The 17,703-nt window shown below is 39.6% G+C and overlaps 1 protein-coding gene across 1 annotated transcript; it reads left to right on the top strand.

Annotated features, from left to right (window-relative positions):
* Nucleotides 1-225: 225 nt before the first annotated feature.
* On the top strand, nt 226-17,202 carry LOC139736993 (diacylglycerol O-acyltransferase 1-like). The gene is made up of 18 exons (XM_071647669.1): nt 226-394; nt 3,056-3,145; nt 3,529-3,616; nt 5,764-5,804; nt 6,908-6,993; nt 8,004-8,056; nt 9,168-9,270; nt 10,385-10,630; nt 10,937-11,017; nt 11,441-11,544; nt 12,262-12,300; nt 12,744-12,785; nt 13,148-13,192; nt 13,843-13,955; nt 14,442-14,507; nt 15,722-15,809; nt 16,416-16,478; nt 16,934-17,202. Exons 2-18 carry the CDS (start codon nt 3,087-3,089, stop codon nt 17,102-17,104), a joined length of 1,488 nt encoding a protein of 495 aa, XP_071503770.1. The 5' UTR covers nt 226-394; nt 3,056-3,086; the 3' UTR covers nt 17,105-17,202.
* The last annotated feature ends 501 nt before the right edge of the window (nt 17,203-17,703 follow it).

The following is a 17,703-nucleotide window of genomic DNA, read 5'->3' as shown; positions in this document are numbered from 1 at the left end:
CAAAAAAAAAAGGGGGGCGGGGGCACAATCTCGAAGGTCGCGTGTGTGCGCGGATTGACCAGCTGATCACTTTGCTGGCCTCGTACAACAACACAGCAGATCACATGACTTGCGACTCTTCCTGAATTTTGACCACGGGTTTGCTGCATGTACACGCACTGCGGCGGCGCGGCGGCAGAGGGTTTACTACTTCACTAGAGAGAGATCCCAGAATGAATAGGACGACAGCATGTTGACTGTGTATAAATGGTCGCGTTGATGTGAATAAGTTAATAGTGAAGGAGAACGAAACTCAAACGAAAGGACTACGCTACGGAACCTTGTGACGTGATTTTAGTGAAGGGTCAGGAAATATCCTCTGCGGTCATATTTTGGCATTGCCATTGAATTGTCGGTAACTATTTAGGTACCCCATTTGTACGTAAATAATTGTGTAGGATGAACCTAGCGCAGCAGATCTCTATTGACTCAGAGGTACTCACGCTGTGACCTAGGCTATGCTCTGGACGGTATAGTAGTGTAGGCAAAGTTCACCTTCATATGAATAAAAGGGTCTACATGTTGATTGAGAAAATGTTAGATGCAGCAATATTAGTAACGTTAGAACACTTGAGTGAAAGTTCGAGGAAAAATATAAAATCAGACAATTCGTTCAAAAGTTATTAATTTTTAAGTTTCTGTGCAGTCACACACTGGCCACTGGCACTGTACACTGCTGCACTGCGCTAGCTCATAGATGAGAATAGTCTGCTACAATTCTACACAAGGTACTGAGTATATCTAGTCTAGGTGTCTGTCGACTGTAGTAAAGACAAAGTTACTACCTAACCTAGCTAGTAGAACTCTATACTTGCAATTAGTGGCAGTGTATCACTGTATGATGTTACATGTGTAGAACGATGTACAGGCCTACAGATACAGCTACATTTGTATTTTAAGGCAAATAAAAAAAGAGAATTCCACAAAATGTCACTGTTTGACATTGTTTGAAAAAAAGTAAGTTTTACAGTCCCTCAACTTGTTAATGTTACTGATGTGATGTACCAGGTATGTTTAAGGGCAATATCATTCCCCCTGCCTTCTGAAAGAGGTAAGTCAAGTGCTCTTCTATTATGTAAGAAAAGTAAAAAATGTTGAATTTTCTTTATACATGCTAGTTTCTTTTATACTGTTCTACACATGTGACATCACAAGCTGTAGCAATGTTAAGCCTGGCTGACACTTGCATGACTTTTGGCCACGACAGTCGTGGCAAGTCGTGACCAAAATTTTGAACATTTCAAAATTCTCGTCCCGACATGGCACGCAGGTCAAGACGGGTCTACGCCTACTTCATGCCAGTTTACGACTAGTTTGCGCACTGGCACGACTCGAGTTGTGCCAGTGCGTGCCACAGTCATGCCAGTGCGTGCCACAGAATCGTGCAAGTGTCAGCCTGGCTTTAGTCTTCTCATCCATCGATGGCAGCATTGAAACCTAACAAATTCATAACTTTGAACAGATTGTCCGATTCTCCTCAAACTTTCACTTACTGTATGTGTTCTACTAATATTGCTGCAGTCAATCTCTCAGTCCTTCGGCAAGGCAGGGCTGTATGCACACTATACTAACCCATACTTTTTAGTGGTCCATTCCTGGAAAAGTTACTAGTGGGCAATTCCAGCGTTACGGACATTACATTTAGAGAATTTTAGGTGACTTTGTTGGCTTAAAGACTTCGACAACACGGCATAATCATTCTTGATCCATTCATGGTTTATTCTGACCCAGTCATCCTGAAATGTCAACAGTCCAAGTTTTGATTAGTTACTATAAATCATTTGGTAGATATTATGCAAAACGTTTGCAGTGACGGACATTACATTTTTTGGACACGATTATTTACCTCCATGCGGATATGTTGAGAAATTTATGAATCAGAGCATTAAGTAAAAGGAATTTTCTTCTGAAATGAGTGCTCTGGTCATGTTTAAGTTGTAGATTGATAATGGTGTGCAACACATTCAGCATTTAGTCTACAGGTTCCCAAATGTAGCGTTACGGGCATTACATTGTTAGCGTTACGGACATTACAACTTTGTCCACTTTTTAAAGTCCCAATATTCATATTTTAACACAGTCCATATCTCAGACAAGGCTAATATTAGTGATTTTTGGTTCATTCTCTTAGAAACCATGAACTACTTTGAAACAAATGCTGAAGTGTTTCGGAGTATGGAATAATGAGAGTCAAAGATTGTGTGTTTTCACAAAATTGTCAAAAAATTTGCCCGAAATGTAAACTGTTTTTTTTAAGAATGCCTAAATACACTTTAATTGTATAAAAATACCACTCAAATGAAAGACCTAGACAAGTTCTAGCATTTACTACTAAATTTATCCCTGTAGCTCATTTTTTTCAAATTATGGCAGATTTACGATTTTTAGGAAAGGTAACATTTTTTGTGGAATTGCCCCTGTCTGACAGTGATAGTTACTGGTCCTGAACCGTCGGACTGGACCAGTGCCAGTGTATCTTTCTGTGTGCATAGTGAAGGTCATGCTCTAGGTCATTGACTGAAAGATCAGTTTGTATCTGGTCGTCGGGGATATGATCCGCGGAGACTGCGTCTGGCTTCACGGATCCCCTCCGGAGGAGAGCGATAATGTCAAAAAAATAATTGCCTCCTCCGGACAGACGGATCTTTCTGTCTGGCTCTGTCACTGCTTTCTCAGTAGAGGCAGATTGGGCAAATACAGGTGGTTTGTACAAAGCTAATACATGTACAGCCGTGGAGGCCTACAACCCATGTGCCTTGTGTCATGCTTCACTCAATGTTGAATCAGAAAAGAAAATGATGATCGCCAGAAGAGACATAACACCATGCACACTATGGACAGTGAAAAAGATTGGGACAATTTGACAGTGCTGACAAAATTCATTTCGCCACATTCTTGTGGAAATTCTGCAAAATTTCATTTTCTATGAAATGGTTTTGTGATCAACTTCTTTTTTTTTTTAAAACAGCTAGCAAAAGATGTTGACATATTGATTATCTGTTGTGATTTGTTGCAGCATTGTCCTGTGGTGTTTCCTTCGCTCCAAGATGCCTGCTGTCATTACAGCTGACCACCATCCGGAGTTTGACACTCGCCCGGACAAGCCGTGAGTACCAAAACCGGTGAAAATGGGGACATACAGTTTATGAACTTGTTTACCATACCAATTGTATATGTGTGACATCTTGCAAAGTTTAATGAGTCAAGAGTTGTGTTCAAAACTAATGGCACAGTCAACGCTTGACTAAAAATCAAGATTTGTTTCAGTGTATCAGGCCGAGTACCATATTCAAAGTGCCCATTAGCAACGCATTCAGAAAAAAAAATAGTGTTACTCGCACAAAATCCTCATCTTTAACTCCTTTAAAAGTTTTTTTTTTTTAGAATGACTGTTAAGCCCTCACATCGTCAAGTTCACGCTAGTGAAATTACGTTACTGGTAAGACACACATGAAGCTAGGTGGTTTCTGTTTAATTTTCCCTTTGAAGGATGCACATCTCCCAGCCTTCCCTCCTGAGCCACACTAGTGGGTTTAACAACTACCGGGGACTCTTGAACCTCTGCATTGTCCTTCTGGTAAGAAAATCAAGTTCCCAAGAGCATTCATATCTAACGCTACACTGACTGTATAATATATTCACAAGTGTGTTTGTGTGTGTGCCCATCTTATACACACTGTATGTCTTAGTTTGTATTATTTGCCTCCTCCAGACATTAACAGCATCTTGGTTGTGTAATGACAAGGGGTTTGTATCAACATTTCAGATACTGTACATTTATCAGTTATTGTAGGAGCTGAAATTTGTTCAGCTGGTACCATTTGCCTGTTCATGTAGGACCTACATGACGTTGATGTCAAGCAAGTTGGATTTTTTTCTCATGGCATGCGAACTCATTACATCTGCTGATGGTAGTGCAAGGTGGTTAAAGGACAAGTTCACCTTCACAGACATGTGGGTTGAGTAAATGCAGCAATATTAGTAGAACACAACAGTGAGAGTTTGAGCAAAATCGGACAATCCGTTAAAAAGTTATGAATTTTTGAAGTTTCTGCTCAGTCACGGCTGGATGAAAAGACTACTATAGCTTGTGATGACACATGAGTACAACGATATAGGGAAAGAATAAAGAAAATTCAACATATTTCCATTTTTCTCCCATAACAAAAGAACACTCGACTTCTCTCTTTCAGAAGGCAGGGGGAATAACATTACCCTTAACATACAAGTACTGTAAATCACCTTTTGCTTTGATGCATGCCACATTGCAGATGCATATATATGTAGAATTGTAACGATAGCCTGAGCATATTAAATTTGTGTGGCGAGAGGACGATGTTACATCTGTTCAATATTGTCACTGATGATTATCAGCACATTAGGAGTACACCAAGATGTGGATAAAATCGTTGAAACTTTTTTTTTTCCCCGGAACAATGACTACTTCTGACTTTTTATACCCCCGCCAAACGAAGTTTGAAGGGGGTATATAGGAATCAGCGGACGGTCGGTCGGTCGGTCGGGCGGTCGGGCGGTCGGTCGGGCGGTCGGGCGGTCGGGCGGTCGGTCGGGCGGTCGGTCCGTTGCAAATCTTGCGTCGCGAACTACTTCCTCAGTTTTCAACCGATTCCCATAAAACTTGGCACAGATGTGTGCCTTGGGTTGTAGATGTGCAAGACGTATTTTTTGACAGTACCCAAAAGTACGTTGCCATGGTAACGGCATATTATGGGCAAAAATGGGTACAAATCTTGCGTCGCGAACTCCTCCCACAGTTTTTGATCAATTTTTATGAAATTAGGTACAGATGTTCATCTGAATATGTTTATGTGCAAGACACATATTTCCGCAGTGGCAAAAAGTGCGTTGCCGTGGTAACGGCATGTTATTGGTAAAATATAGGGCAAAATGCTTCATGGCAAAACTGCTTCATCAGTGTTCTTCCAATTCTCATGGAATTCATATTGAATGTTTGTCGTAGGATATAGGTCAGCATGACACATTTCTTGACAGTGACAAAAAGTATGTTGCCATGGTAACAGCTCACATATTATGAGCCAAAATGATGGAAAATTTTGTGTTGCAAACTACTTCCTCAGTTTTTGCCCAATTTTCATGAAACTTGGTACAGATGTGTGCCTTTGGTTGTAGATGTGCAAGACGCATTTTTCGACAGTACCCGAAAGTATGTTGCCATGGTAACGGCATATTAATGGCAGAAGATCAAGGAAAGATCTTGCGGATTTAACTACTTCCTCAGTTTTTTGACCAAAGCTTATGAAATGTTGTTTTGACGAAAGCTTATGAAATGTTGTTTGGCGGGGGTATAACCAGTCGCTGTAGCGACATTTCTAGTTATTTGTGAAGTTGTGTGACATCGTTCTGCTTATAAATGAGCTCTTCAGAAGTATATTAAAAAGAGATGTCAATTCCATTTCATGCAGCATTATTCTAAAGAGATATTTGTCCGGTTACACCAAAAGCTGTTCCTCTGTAAGATGTTGATTTGCCAAATGGAATTCATCGTGGATATGATTTCATGTCTGACTCATAAACAAACTTTCTTCTCATAACAAATTAGTGTCTAGATACACCAGGAATTGCTTGTGCACTGGCTTTAGATTAAATGTATAATGGCTTTGTATGTATGCGAATGTATACAATGTATACCCTAAGCTGACTCATGTCAATTCATTTTTATTGTATGTGATGATTCCATAACAGGGCATGTCCACCAGCCGACTTGTACTTGAAAATCTCATCAAGTAAGTAGACCATGACAACGTTGACTGCCAGAATTGTTTTACCACGTATTTGAAAGTTGAAACCATTGACTGTCTAAGTAGCCAATTTATGACTGATTACATGAAGAACTCAATAGATTTTGAAAGTAATCTGTAAGACATGAATATAATTTTCTTGGCTTTCTAGTACACAATACCAACTAAATTGTTCTCACTATGTAGAAGTCCATGATACTGTTAAACTTCATAATAAGCTTCCCACCGCAAAGTATGAAAAAACTGTAAAATGTTTGTCTCCTTAGGACTGACCGTGGCATTATTCATTTTGTCGCCGGTGATACAATATGCCGTGTTTGCATTGTCAATAAGAGTTTGATTAGAGCTCATTCATTCAGTTATTAGTAGTTTTTTTTTTTTGATAGTATGAATGCCCCAGGTGTCACTCAATGCACGAGTTGTTGTGCTGAATTTACAAGGTAAGAGAAATAAAAGCTATCAAGAAGAAATATGGTCCCTTGCAATGCATACACAAACAGCGAATGACACATGTATTAACAGGATGAAATACATGACTCTCGTCCTGTGTTGTGATAAGTCCACCTTTTGTTTATAAGGTCAGCATTTGCAGAATTACAAAGATATTTACTGACAGGGAAAACGTTCATGCGTAGCATCTTCTTTCTCATGAAGTTCCTGTAGACTAGAGGAGTTGCTGCATACATACATGATGGTATACATACTTTATATCGTTTCATTCTTTGCAAATTTGTGAGTAGATTGGTCGTACTCGTGAAATTGACAACTTGTGAAAGTGTTGCATTGTGCAACATAAATATCTGGTATATGATCTCCATGATAGAAAGTAAGTAAATTTCCTTGAACTGAAAAGAAATACCACTTCATTTCTAATTCCTTCACTATGGTTCTCAATTGCTAATTCAACCACATAGTAACAAACACAACACATAAAAACCGCCAACTTGTTCAAGATTTCTGTTGTACGGCATGTCTGATGGTACATAATGACTTAAGCCCAAACATCAACCAGATGTAACTACATGTAATACCTTTACTACCTGCCACTGTTTCATGCCTTTCCAAAATTTGTCCCTGCTCCGCTCCAGGTATGGCATTCTGATGGACCCACGGATCTGGTTCAATATCTTCCTGGAAGACCCCTACAGCTGGCCCAACCTTGCTCTTATCATCTGTGAGCATTGTTGTCATTGTTTTAGTGAGCATTGTTGTCAAATGACGTTTATGATTGCACTGCTCTCTCATTCAGAAATATATCATCCCTGTTTGCGACAGGATACAATTGTACCTACTGTATACGCAGAGTATTTCGCGAGGTTTTTATTTTCACGAATTTCGCAAGTCAGCTGCTATTTGCGAAATTAAAAACACACAAAAATATTGACTCTAATGCCAGTATGAATGTGACATACGCATATACATTTCTCCATTCTGTACAGAACTCCATGATCCGAATTTAACCACTCGCGAAATTGTCAGGAAGTCCCGATTCGCAAAAAATTTAGACTCATGAAATATGGCGTTTACAGTATTTGCAGCAAGGGCCGTTTCAGTCATTTCTGAAAAAGCCCAATCAGGTGCAGAGTACTCCCACTTCCTCTAACACTAGCGAGCACCTCATGGCTTTGATTAAATTGGGACTAAGCACAATTGGTGCTCTTTAGCTGTTTTATCGATGAATGAAACTGCCCTTGCCACAAATAGGCACCCTGTCGCAAATAGGGATGCTTAATATATATACATAGATATTGAATGACATTAGCATATCCTTCAGCTTCAAATTATATTGCACTTTTCATCTTATGATGTGGAACAAGCTGCTGTAGGTAATAACTCAAGTATTAAAATTGTAGTGTGTGTGTGTGTGTGTGTGTGTGTTTCACCCTTGCTGCCAAAAAAAAATGTGGATTTTCTTTGATATTCAGATTTTGCGACTCATTAATTATGTTGGTACTTCTGCTGATTTTTCTTTTTCATTATTATTCCTGCAAGTGCTGTAGGTTGTGGGTATTTGTGTTGGCAAGTGGGGTAACTTCTTTAAAAGTAGACTAGGGCTTTTGAAGGTATAGTACTGGTATCTGTAAAATGCTTCTTTGCTCTATGATGCATCACTACTGTCTGTAAACTCAGGACCATCATGGAAAATTATCATGGCAATTATTTTTTTTCTTTCTCCCCATGCAGTCCTAAACTTTTTCATCCTCTTTGCCCTATGGATTGAGAAGCTTGCCTCCAAGGTATTTCTTTCATACCTCTCTCTGATCATCCTTTATTGTCTCATGTTGCATCACTACTGAGCATTTCAAAGAAAACAGAGCTATTCAATATTTTAAAGCAGGGTGAAATTCTTACAGAGCCTTTTGTGGATGATATTGTCTCTATGATAACTGCGCTTGTTATTGTCGCTGTATTTTCTAATGAAAGCTTGATGGTCTTCAAACCTGGTAAATACCATTGTGGTAATGTGGCATTGTGGCAGCCGAATCAAAAATGCAATTCCATCGAGGTTTTAGGCAGATTATAGCAAAATAAAAGATGCCATCTGTTTCTGTTGTTGTTGCTGTATATCCTAATGAAAGCTTATGGTCTCCAAACCTGGTAATTATCATCATGGTATTGTGGCATTGTGGGCTGCCAAATCCAATATGCAAGTCTATGGAGGTATTGGACAGATTATAGCCAAATTCAAGATGGATTGGATTTCTAATCACACCCAGTTTGCATGGCATGCCACATTTCACTAGATAAATCATTTACATTGCTGTGGTTAGGAAAAAATAGTGGTAAGTCGGTGAAATTCATATGCCCAATTTCAAAAAGTTTCCATGTCATTTTGTAATCATGTGTTCATCTGTCATGTTACCGCGATGAGGTTAGAGACAGGAAAGCGTGAGAGACCTCTGAAATGTTGAAAATCTGAACTGTGACATTTGTTCAAATGTTAAAATCAAAGTCTTAATTAGTCCTGTCTGAATTTCAGAGTGTAAGAATGTCATGAAATTTGGTACGAAATTTCTGTAAAGTGTTTTGAATTTATCTGTTGTTTTTTTTTTCAATGCCTGATCTGTGTAAAATGGAGGCACTTTTTAGGTGGATTTCTATTTATTCATCTTATTATCACCTATGGGACAAATAATAAATCTTTATGAAGCTAAAGAGTGTTGGTATGGAGAATTTTAAATTGCAAAATCAGCTGAGATAGTGATGGCTGACTTTTATCATCATGACAGGTCACTTTATAAACTTGTACAGTGTGCATCGTGTAGGCACAATTTTATGTCTTCCACAAGTGAGATGAATGGAGGTGTGAACGTGACACTGCTTTATTTCTTTCTCACTCTACACCAGGACTTGATTGGACCACAGTTGACCAAGGGACTTGTCGTCATCAACACCATGACCGTGTTCCTCTTTCCTATGGCCACAATCTTGTACCTCAAGCCGAATCCTCGTACGTGCGGCTCTCCTGCGACCTCTCATATAAACAGGAGGAGTCCAACATACTCTCACAGTCTTTCATAAACCAACCTGTACACTTCTTCTACATCACCAGAATCATCTGCATCATTTAGTGTCTTGTTTCCTAGACAGAAAAAAAAAGTAACAAAATGATAAGAATTATTCCCCTCTTCGTTTGTGTTCATTTCATTTCATACTGTCCCTGTGATTGTAATTATCAAGTACGAAAAACAAGAGTGTGGACACAATGCAAAGCCTATATTGTTCCTTTCATCTTTGGCATTTGACTATCATCTGTTTGACATTAAGAGTCGAAGAGGCCAAAAATAGCTGCTGCGTAACCATAGTCAGAAACTGGTAACTTAACCCGTTGAGGACGGTTTTATTTTGCTATAACACGCATTTCCCACAGACACCTGCCCGAGTATACTCGGGACTCGTCCTCAACGGGTTAAATGACGTCTCTTTGTACCCCTTGTTGTATTTGACCTGCTCATTCAAGATGAGAAATAACAGAAGCTTTTCCAAGTGTAGATGACATGACTTGCAATATATCTGCCTAAACCATTGCACAGTAGCACAGTCAAGTGTAATGACAAGTATGACATGCGATTGCTGTTATGATGAAACAGAAATGACATCTCCCTTCATGGTCTTCTCTGTTTGTATAGGAGAAATTCATGCATCCCGATAGTGTCATACAAACACATACTAAATAAAGTTCTTGTAAATTTTGATATATCTCTTCCATGAAATAATATGCTGAATATATCGCGATGTTTTTTATTTTCGTGAATTTCGCAAGTCGGGTGCTATTCACGAAGTTAAAGACACGCAAAAATATTGACTCTGATCCCGATGGGAATGTGACGTACGCGTGTACTATTCTCTGTTCAGTACAGAACTCCATGATCACAAATTTAAGCACTAGCAAAATCGTCAGGAATACCCGATTTGCGAAAATTCAGACTCACAAAATATATGGCCTATACATGTGTGACACCCACAGACAGATATTTCATTGCTTTGATAACTTCAGAACCCAGTAATATCAGACACCGGTCAGTACAACCCTTCAAAGTATGGTTGTTACTTCCTTTTTACAGTGGGCTCCTTCGTCAGTCTTGGCGCCTATACCATCGTGTTTCTGAAGCTGATCTCTTACGCCGCGACCAACCAGTGGTGCCGTGCAGCTCTGAAGCAGGAGGGCGCCGGTGCGGGCGCTGCCGCTGCCAAGGCTGACAAAAACCGGGAAGTACGCCGATCGCCTCGCCGCCATTCCACCCCTCAGCAGACGCTGAGAAAGCGGTCGTCACATCGGCGCAACAGTGACGGTGGATCTTCGTCACAAGGTAATCTTCAGACCTCAATGCAGCAACACAGTTTGTAAGACTGGATTACAAGTGTTGTGGATGTTGCTCATTGCTTTACGTCTATAGGTGTCTTACAAATTGACAAGCTCTCCCAGTCATTTTTTTGAGACAGATATGCACAAAAATTGACGAGCAAAGTTAAAGATGCATGCCCAGATCCGTCCATCACAGAATTGGTGCTGTGAGGCTGTAATGCTTGTGTCTGTGTTGAAACCTTCTTGCATATTATGTACAATGTATATTGCACATTGTAAAATTTACGCTTATCTCATGTTTTTTATTTAGCCAATGGGAACGCAGCCAGTGACCATGATGAAGTCAGTACTGGTCCTCCTGTCAACTATCCTGACAACCTTAACATCGTGGGTGAGTGATTCACTTTGGGGTTTTTTCTGAATTAACCTGAACCAAAGACTAATTTCCAGGTAATCTGTTTTGGAATGTTTTCTGAAATCATGTTTAATGTTTCAAACAGAGTTAATCAATTTGTTGGCATTTTCTCCATCCCTAACCCTGTTTCAATGTCAGAGGCACTACTCCTCTGAGTCCATTGATTCAAGACTTTGTTTTGCATGCTACATGTTTTCAAATCTTGATTCGTTCTGTTGCATTAGTCTATGTTCTGCCTGTGAATACCTAATTAACTTGATTCCCATCAAGTTTGTTTCATCTTTTGTTTTGTTTGATGACAAGTAAGCCACAGTGATATGAAGTAAAGGAGTTGAATTTCCAAGGATTTGCTGATATTCAGATCTATGAAGATGCTTTTGTTAATTGTTTGTTCACTAGACATTTACTATTTCATGATGGTTCCTACACTGTGCTACGAACTCAACTTCCCGCGGACTAAGAGAATGCGTAAAAGGTTCCTCATCCGGAGAGTGGTTGAACTGGTTTGTATATTTTGTTATTTCCTACTTTTTGTTTTCAGTGAAATGTGTGTTTTGTTTTTGTTTTTGTTTTTGTGGTCTCCAAGATGGAAGGAGAGTTCAGAATTAAATTTTGTTTGCGTTCGAAAAAAAAAAAAATGTTCTCTCTTTTTGAGTTTTGTCATTATAGTTGAAATTATTTCGTTACTAGTATATGTTAGCCTACAACTTATAACTAACACACCCCTTTATCCAGTCCTTATCTAGACAAGCAAAAGAGTCTCTTATTTTTTGCTGCCTTTCACATTATGTGAAATTTATTAATCAAAAGTGATAGGAAGATGCAAATGTTGTATTGTGGTTGTTTGGAGGCACAGAACGTCGCTCCACCAAAAATCTGAAATGATGGAAAAAGCTTTGTACCCATCAACACGGGAGTCCGTAAAGAATGTTTTGTTTGTTTGGGGTTTTTTTTTTAAGGCTAATAATTCTGATGTAGTGCTTCTTGTATCCAGGTAATGGAGCAAAGATCTTGTTTGTGTCTATGCAACTTTTTCACAGCCAGAATTTGTAGTTTAAATGATCACTTTTCTGTTGCCTGATCAGAAGTGTTGGTATGTACAAGAACAAATCACTAATTTACGCAAAATTCTACTTCATTGGTGCAGTGCATAAAAGTAATTCTGCATATTGTGATTATTCAACATGCACATTCTGATATTTTTTTTCTTTTCTTTTAAGGTTTTCCTTACCCAACTCTGCCTGTGCCTCATCCAACAAGTAAGTTATAAGAATTTCAGCTCCATTTTTTACCATGTTAGAGGAGGGGGGAGTGAAATAAAACTTAATTTTATCAGCTTGTACTGAGAGAGTGTTGACTTGTGGCCCGAGTGTAGTGTGTATCTTAGATCGTGAGAACAGGTGGGGTTGATACAATTATGAGAGGCATTAACAAAATGGTAAAGCTTTCATCCTGTAGGATCTTCACATTGACTGTCTGTAGCATGATTATCCTCTTACAGATCGTAGCTAAAGAAACAGGTTGATTTCACTAGATGATGTGGAAGTGTTTGTGGAGAAGACTGTGTACTTTTGTTTCCTTTTTTGATATAAAGAGCATTTAGGTGTTTGCCAACCCTGTGCCATCAAATTGGTATTTGTTTATATGCCATACAGGAGCAACTTTAATAGGATAAATGATTGTCACTTTTTTGTCTTTTCAGTGGATGATCCCAACAGTGCTGAATGGAAGGGAACCGTTCACTGTAAGTCAATGCCAGAGTTGATGTATTCTGTGTTATGCGTAGGTTTATACCCTCAACATTTGAACAAATTACTTTATCTTTTATCGTTCATTCTTCCCAAAGGAAAATAGTCACACAGTCTTTCTATTGGCATATTCAGAAAATATAATGTGGAGTGTATTGTTGAAGTGTAAGGAGAGAAGTAGAAAGGACTTCCTGAAAGTTGTACCTTTATGCCGATATCAGTCAAGGATGAAACGGCAGAATCTCAAGAGTTTTTATCCCGTATGAGGAATGGAGTGTATTATTTTGTTGTGATCTGTTGGTAAATAATCCGCTATCAAAGTTACTACTTGTTTACTTGCATTCTCTCTTCCTTTAAGAACATGGACGTGAAGAGAATCGTCGAACGGGTTCTCAAACTTGCCGTAAGTGATGCGTACCCTGTAAAATTACCTTTCAGAAATTGTGACATGGTGGTGTCTTTTGGTTTCTTCAAAATAGCTCCTTTTTTCATGTTACAATGACAATTTTCTTGTTTACTGGTAGTTCAATTTGCTTGCCTTACACATCATGATAAAGAACTTTGAATTTTTGCATGGACTTTGCGGGAGCTCTTCTTAGTTCCACATATCATTTGTCAATTGGATCAAAGTTGTGGAGAAGCTCAATCTTTGTATTTGTTGTTCCTTTCCTTGTTAAATCTTGTTTAATTATGTGTGTGGAATGTGAACAAGTGCTAGACTTCCTCTCACACGGAATGAGTGAGTAATTGTGGATGAATGCCGGAATCTGTGTTGACTTTGATAGACTTTGAATTGTAAGTGTTTCCATGGTAGTAGTGGGTTGAATTTCTACTATTTTATGATGTATCCCTACTTTTGTCAAAACATTAATTCATTTTACTCTCTCTCTCTCTTTGGAGTAAGTTCCTCTTGGATTGCCATGACAGTATTCGATTTTTTTAAAGAATTTTGATGGCATACCTCTCTTCTGATTCCAATGATTCCTGAACGTTGTCACAGAACCAAATAATGTGCTGTCAAGTTTATCCAGTTCTAATGCTTTCTCCCCCTAGGTCCCAAACCACATCGTATGGTTGATCTTCTTCTACGCATTCTTCCACTCGCTAATGAACATCTCGGCGGAAGTATGTTATTTTGCTGACCGACGATTCTACCTCGATTGGTGGTAAGCTTTGAGAAGAAAAGTGCAGCTTGTACTTTTGAAGGACTGCTTGCTATCTCGCCATTATTTCTTGATGAATGTCTGTATGTAATTCCCAGAGTTTACCTACTTTATTTTCCTTTTGACAGAGATAACTTAAGTTTTTTTTTTTCTCTCTCTCTGTGAATGCATGCTTTTATTTATACAGAAAATGTTTAGCAAAACAAATGTGAGTGAAGTTCCTCTAATAGATAATTTCATGTTGCTGCCTTACAAAATTGAAAAAGCAGATTGTTTTTACAAATTCAAAGATCTGTATGAAAGATCAAGTGATGTATCAGACATTATAGTGAACAAATGTGTTAAGCCAGTATAGAGTTCTGTATGGAAATATCAGTATATGCAGTGAGTTGTCATATTATAGGAAACATTCCATTGAGGCTGCATATATATATGCAGACCATATGGCAGCATATCCATCGTGAGAATTTTGTCTACAACTTCCCGCAGGAACTCGGAAACGATTGCATACTTCTGGAAAAACTGGAACATACCTGTACATCGCTGGTGTGTCCGGTGAGAGATTTGATTTTTCCTTCAGGAGTTTCTCTTTGACTTGATGTCATTTGCACCTTTTGATATCATAACTACAATTTCTTCACTGTCAAACAGTGTTAAAAATTAATCTATTATAAAAGCAAGTGACATTAAGTTTAAGGAAATAGGACACTACTTCTTGTGCAGTGCCTGTGTGAAAAACTGGTAAACACAAAACAAGAAGACAGAGATTGTTAAGTTTGTCAAACTGCTTTGAATAATTTCTAATACCACTTTTGCATGAATGCATGCATGCAAGAGAGCACACAAGTGCTGGGAGAGGAGTTAGGACCCCTAAGTTTAGGGAACGTGTGTATGCTCTTGTATTAAAGCAAATAGCAAGTGGTTATCAGTGCCCCCTACCACAAGAAATCTTATGGACTGGGTCATGTGTAGGTCAACCTATGTCATGTCACCATTATCAATTAAAGCAAATAGCAAGTGGTTATTAGTGCCCCCTACCACAAGAAATCTTCTGGACCTGGTCATGGGTAGGTCAACCTATGTCATGTATAGTGTACAGTTCTGTGTTCAAGGTTTGCTGTGAACACAGCTGTGCTATCAGCACTAAGAGTTGCTGCATTTTTTGCTTCTCCATAATTTGTTGAGAACGCTCAATATAAGCTGAACCGGGCCATTGCATCAGTCCAGATGTCATCATAAGGTTCAATGACATTTGTTCCTGCGACAATTGCTCCCGTGAAATATCTTCATGCTAAGCCAAATATAAATTCTACCCACAAACATAACCCTAACCCTTATCCTAATTCTTGCATCAAAGTATATAAATCTAAAACCCTATCACAACCCTAACCCTAAGTCCTTGAGAGAAAATACGATCAGAGCAACTGTCCCAGAAACAAATGTCGTGTCACCATTATCAAATGCACCTTGTTGACAGCAAACTGTGAGTCTCATTGTCAGTGATCAACATCATGTGAACATGTACCTCAAAATATTGCAGGGCAAGATCACCCATCTCTAGCCACGTGATGACAGTGTGTGAACATGGTCGTCGTGATCATCGACTCGAACTAGATTTGACCAGCTGTTCGATTACAGTCCCAGAGATACTGGCAGTATCAGTCCACAAAATAAGTCCTTTCAGTTCCCTCATGCTCCTTCAAGCTGCAGCCAAGGGTGCATCCCTGGCAAAATCTCATGTTCTCTGTCTTTCATCTGATCCCCTGCAGACATATCTACAAACCACTCCGGGATAAGGGTTACTCCAGGAAGACATGTCAACTCGTCGTCTTTCTGGTGTCAGCCATATTCCATGAGGTGAGCATCGGCTTCAAGTGTTCACTCTTGTAGGAGACACGTCCCAATACGCAGTTGCATCCTTGTATCAAATCTGGGGGGGGGGGGGTCGCAAATTGGAGCTGACTACCTTTCTTGCAAGTTTGTTTGGCATTGTATTTGCAGTCAAACTAAAATTTTAGTGAATATTGTTTTCGGTAAGAGTTTTCTTAATTGATATGCTCTGTTTTGTCATGGATCATGAATAGCGGCATCAGCCAACCTGAAATATTTTGCCTTATGTACAGCACAAAGTCTATTGGGCTATTTCCTGTGGTTTGCTGGCACCAATTTCGTGGAAGTGACCTTGTGCTGGCTTCTCACAAGGCATTGCTTTTGTATGTGTAGTGTTTTTTCATTGAATTCTATGCTTTAGGATAGAATGAGTGAACACTAGAGTTAATGAATGAATGAATAATCAGTTGCACCTTGTGATTTTTTTTTTTCGTAACACGACAAGTGCATGCTATGATATTATCATTAGTTGAGTAGAACATTAGATGAAGTATCATGTGTGGATGATGTAGGCATGGCAAACTTACAGCGAATAGGAAATCTCGAACCTGGCTCTACTTTTTCCTTCTCCAGTATCTGGTGAGCATCCCTCTCCAGATGTTCCGTCTGTGGGCGTTCTTTGGCATGCTTCTCCAGGTAAGACCCCCAAGGGTAAATGAAACAACAGCCCCCATGGGGTTGTATTCTGAGCCCATTTTAACTCTTTTTAAATCTCTTGTAACAAATCAGTATTCTGAACACTGTTCTAACTCTGTTATTCTTTTTAAAATTGTTGTAACTTTTTTTTATCTTGCACTCCTCTTTCATAGCCAGTGTCATTCCTGATGTTATCATTTACATTAATAGCAAATATTACTGTTATAGCTGGTGCTTATGATAACAAAAGTAGTAGTATAGTAGTAGTAGTAGTAGTAGTAGTAGTAGTAGTAGTAGTGGTAGTGGTAGTAGTAGTAGTAGTAGTAGTAGTAGTTATAGCAGCAGCAGCATTATTAATAGTAGTAGTAATGATAAGTATAATATAATGATGATAGTTACAATAATAATAATGATATACATGATTTACACTCTCCAACTTCTCTTGCTTCGTACAGCTTCCGCTTGCCTTGCTCACGGAACGTGTCGATGGTCACTTGGGCAACATGCTGGTCTGGCTGTCTCTCATCATCGGCCAGCCGGTAGCAATCTTCCTGTACTTCCACGACTACCTCGTGTTGCACGGGACGTTGCTCTCCCAAGTGGCCAATGCGACGGCCACCCCGTAACATCAGGGGTGGCCTCATTTTTTTCTGTCTCGCAACATCCTTTCACTACTTTTTTCTGTCTCGCAACTTCCCGTCACTTTTATAAGCAAGTAATTTTTTTGGAGGGGTAAAAAAAAGTTCAAAAAATTGTGAATTTTGCAGAGATGAGAAGGACACTGAGGTTTTTGAGCCTTGCTCTTATCATGGTATGGTCGTAGGAGGGAAGAGCAAGTTGACAAGCCGTGCATGTAGGGAGGACGGTTGAACGAGGAAGCAGGATGTGGGACTGGTAGCTGGTTGCTGCAGGGAGCAGTGGGCCGGGATGTCTCGGCTGTCCTGGGATTTGACACGGAGTGGGTTCGGGGATTACGCACCCAAGTCTGGCAGTAGGTGGGGATAGGGTTACGAGGTGTGCGCTACCTTCTGGTGCGTGAGGGAGTCCCTCTCCTGCCTCCGGAGACCAGCCAGTGTTGGAAATGTCCCAAGGCAGCATGGGCTGCTTGGCATGCACCATCCTAGTGCTCCGATGCAGGGGGATGGCAGTCTGTCACAGGCATGTGCATTTCTACAGGGGTGGATGGGCTTGCGCACAGTTGCATGACCGCCTCTCGGGGATTGGA

Source organism: Diadema antillarum, unplaced genomic scaffold (genome assembly GCF_040938485.1).
Source record: "Diadema antillarum isolate AM-2024a unplaced genomic scaffold, OU_Dant_1.0 scf00000028, whole genome shotgun sequence".
In the NCBI taxonomy this organism is placed as follows: domain Eukaryota; kingdom Metazoa; phylum Echinodermata; class Echinoidea; order Diadematoida; family Diadematidae; genus Diadema; species Diadema antillarum.
This window is presented reverse-complemented; position numbering and strand designations above follow the sequence as displayed.

What these genes read in the sequence shown, in the direction of transcription:
- LOC139736993 (XM_071647669.1), top strand. Translation starts at nt 3,087, where the DNA reads ATGCCTGCTGTCATTACAGCTGACCACCATCCGGAGTTTGACACTCGC. An exon ending in GACACTCGCCCGGACAAGCC is followed by an intron (nt 3,146 to 3,528) that starts GTGAGTACCAAA and finishes TTCCCTTTGAAG; the next exon opens with GATGCACATCTCCCAGCCTT. An exon ending in GTACTTGAAAATCTCATCAA is followed by an intron (nt 5,805 to 6,907) that starts GTAAGTAGACCA and finishes GCTCCGCTCCAG; the next exon opens with GTATGGCATTCTGATGGACC.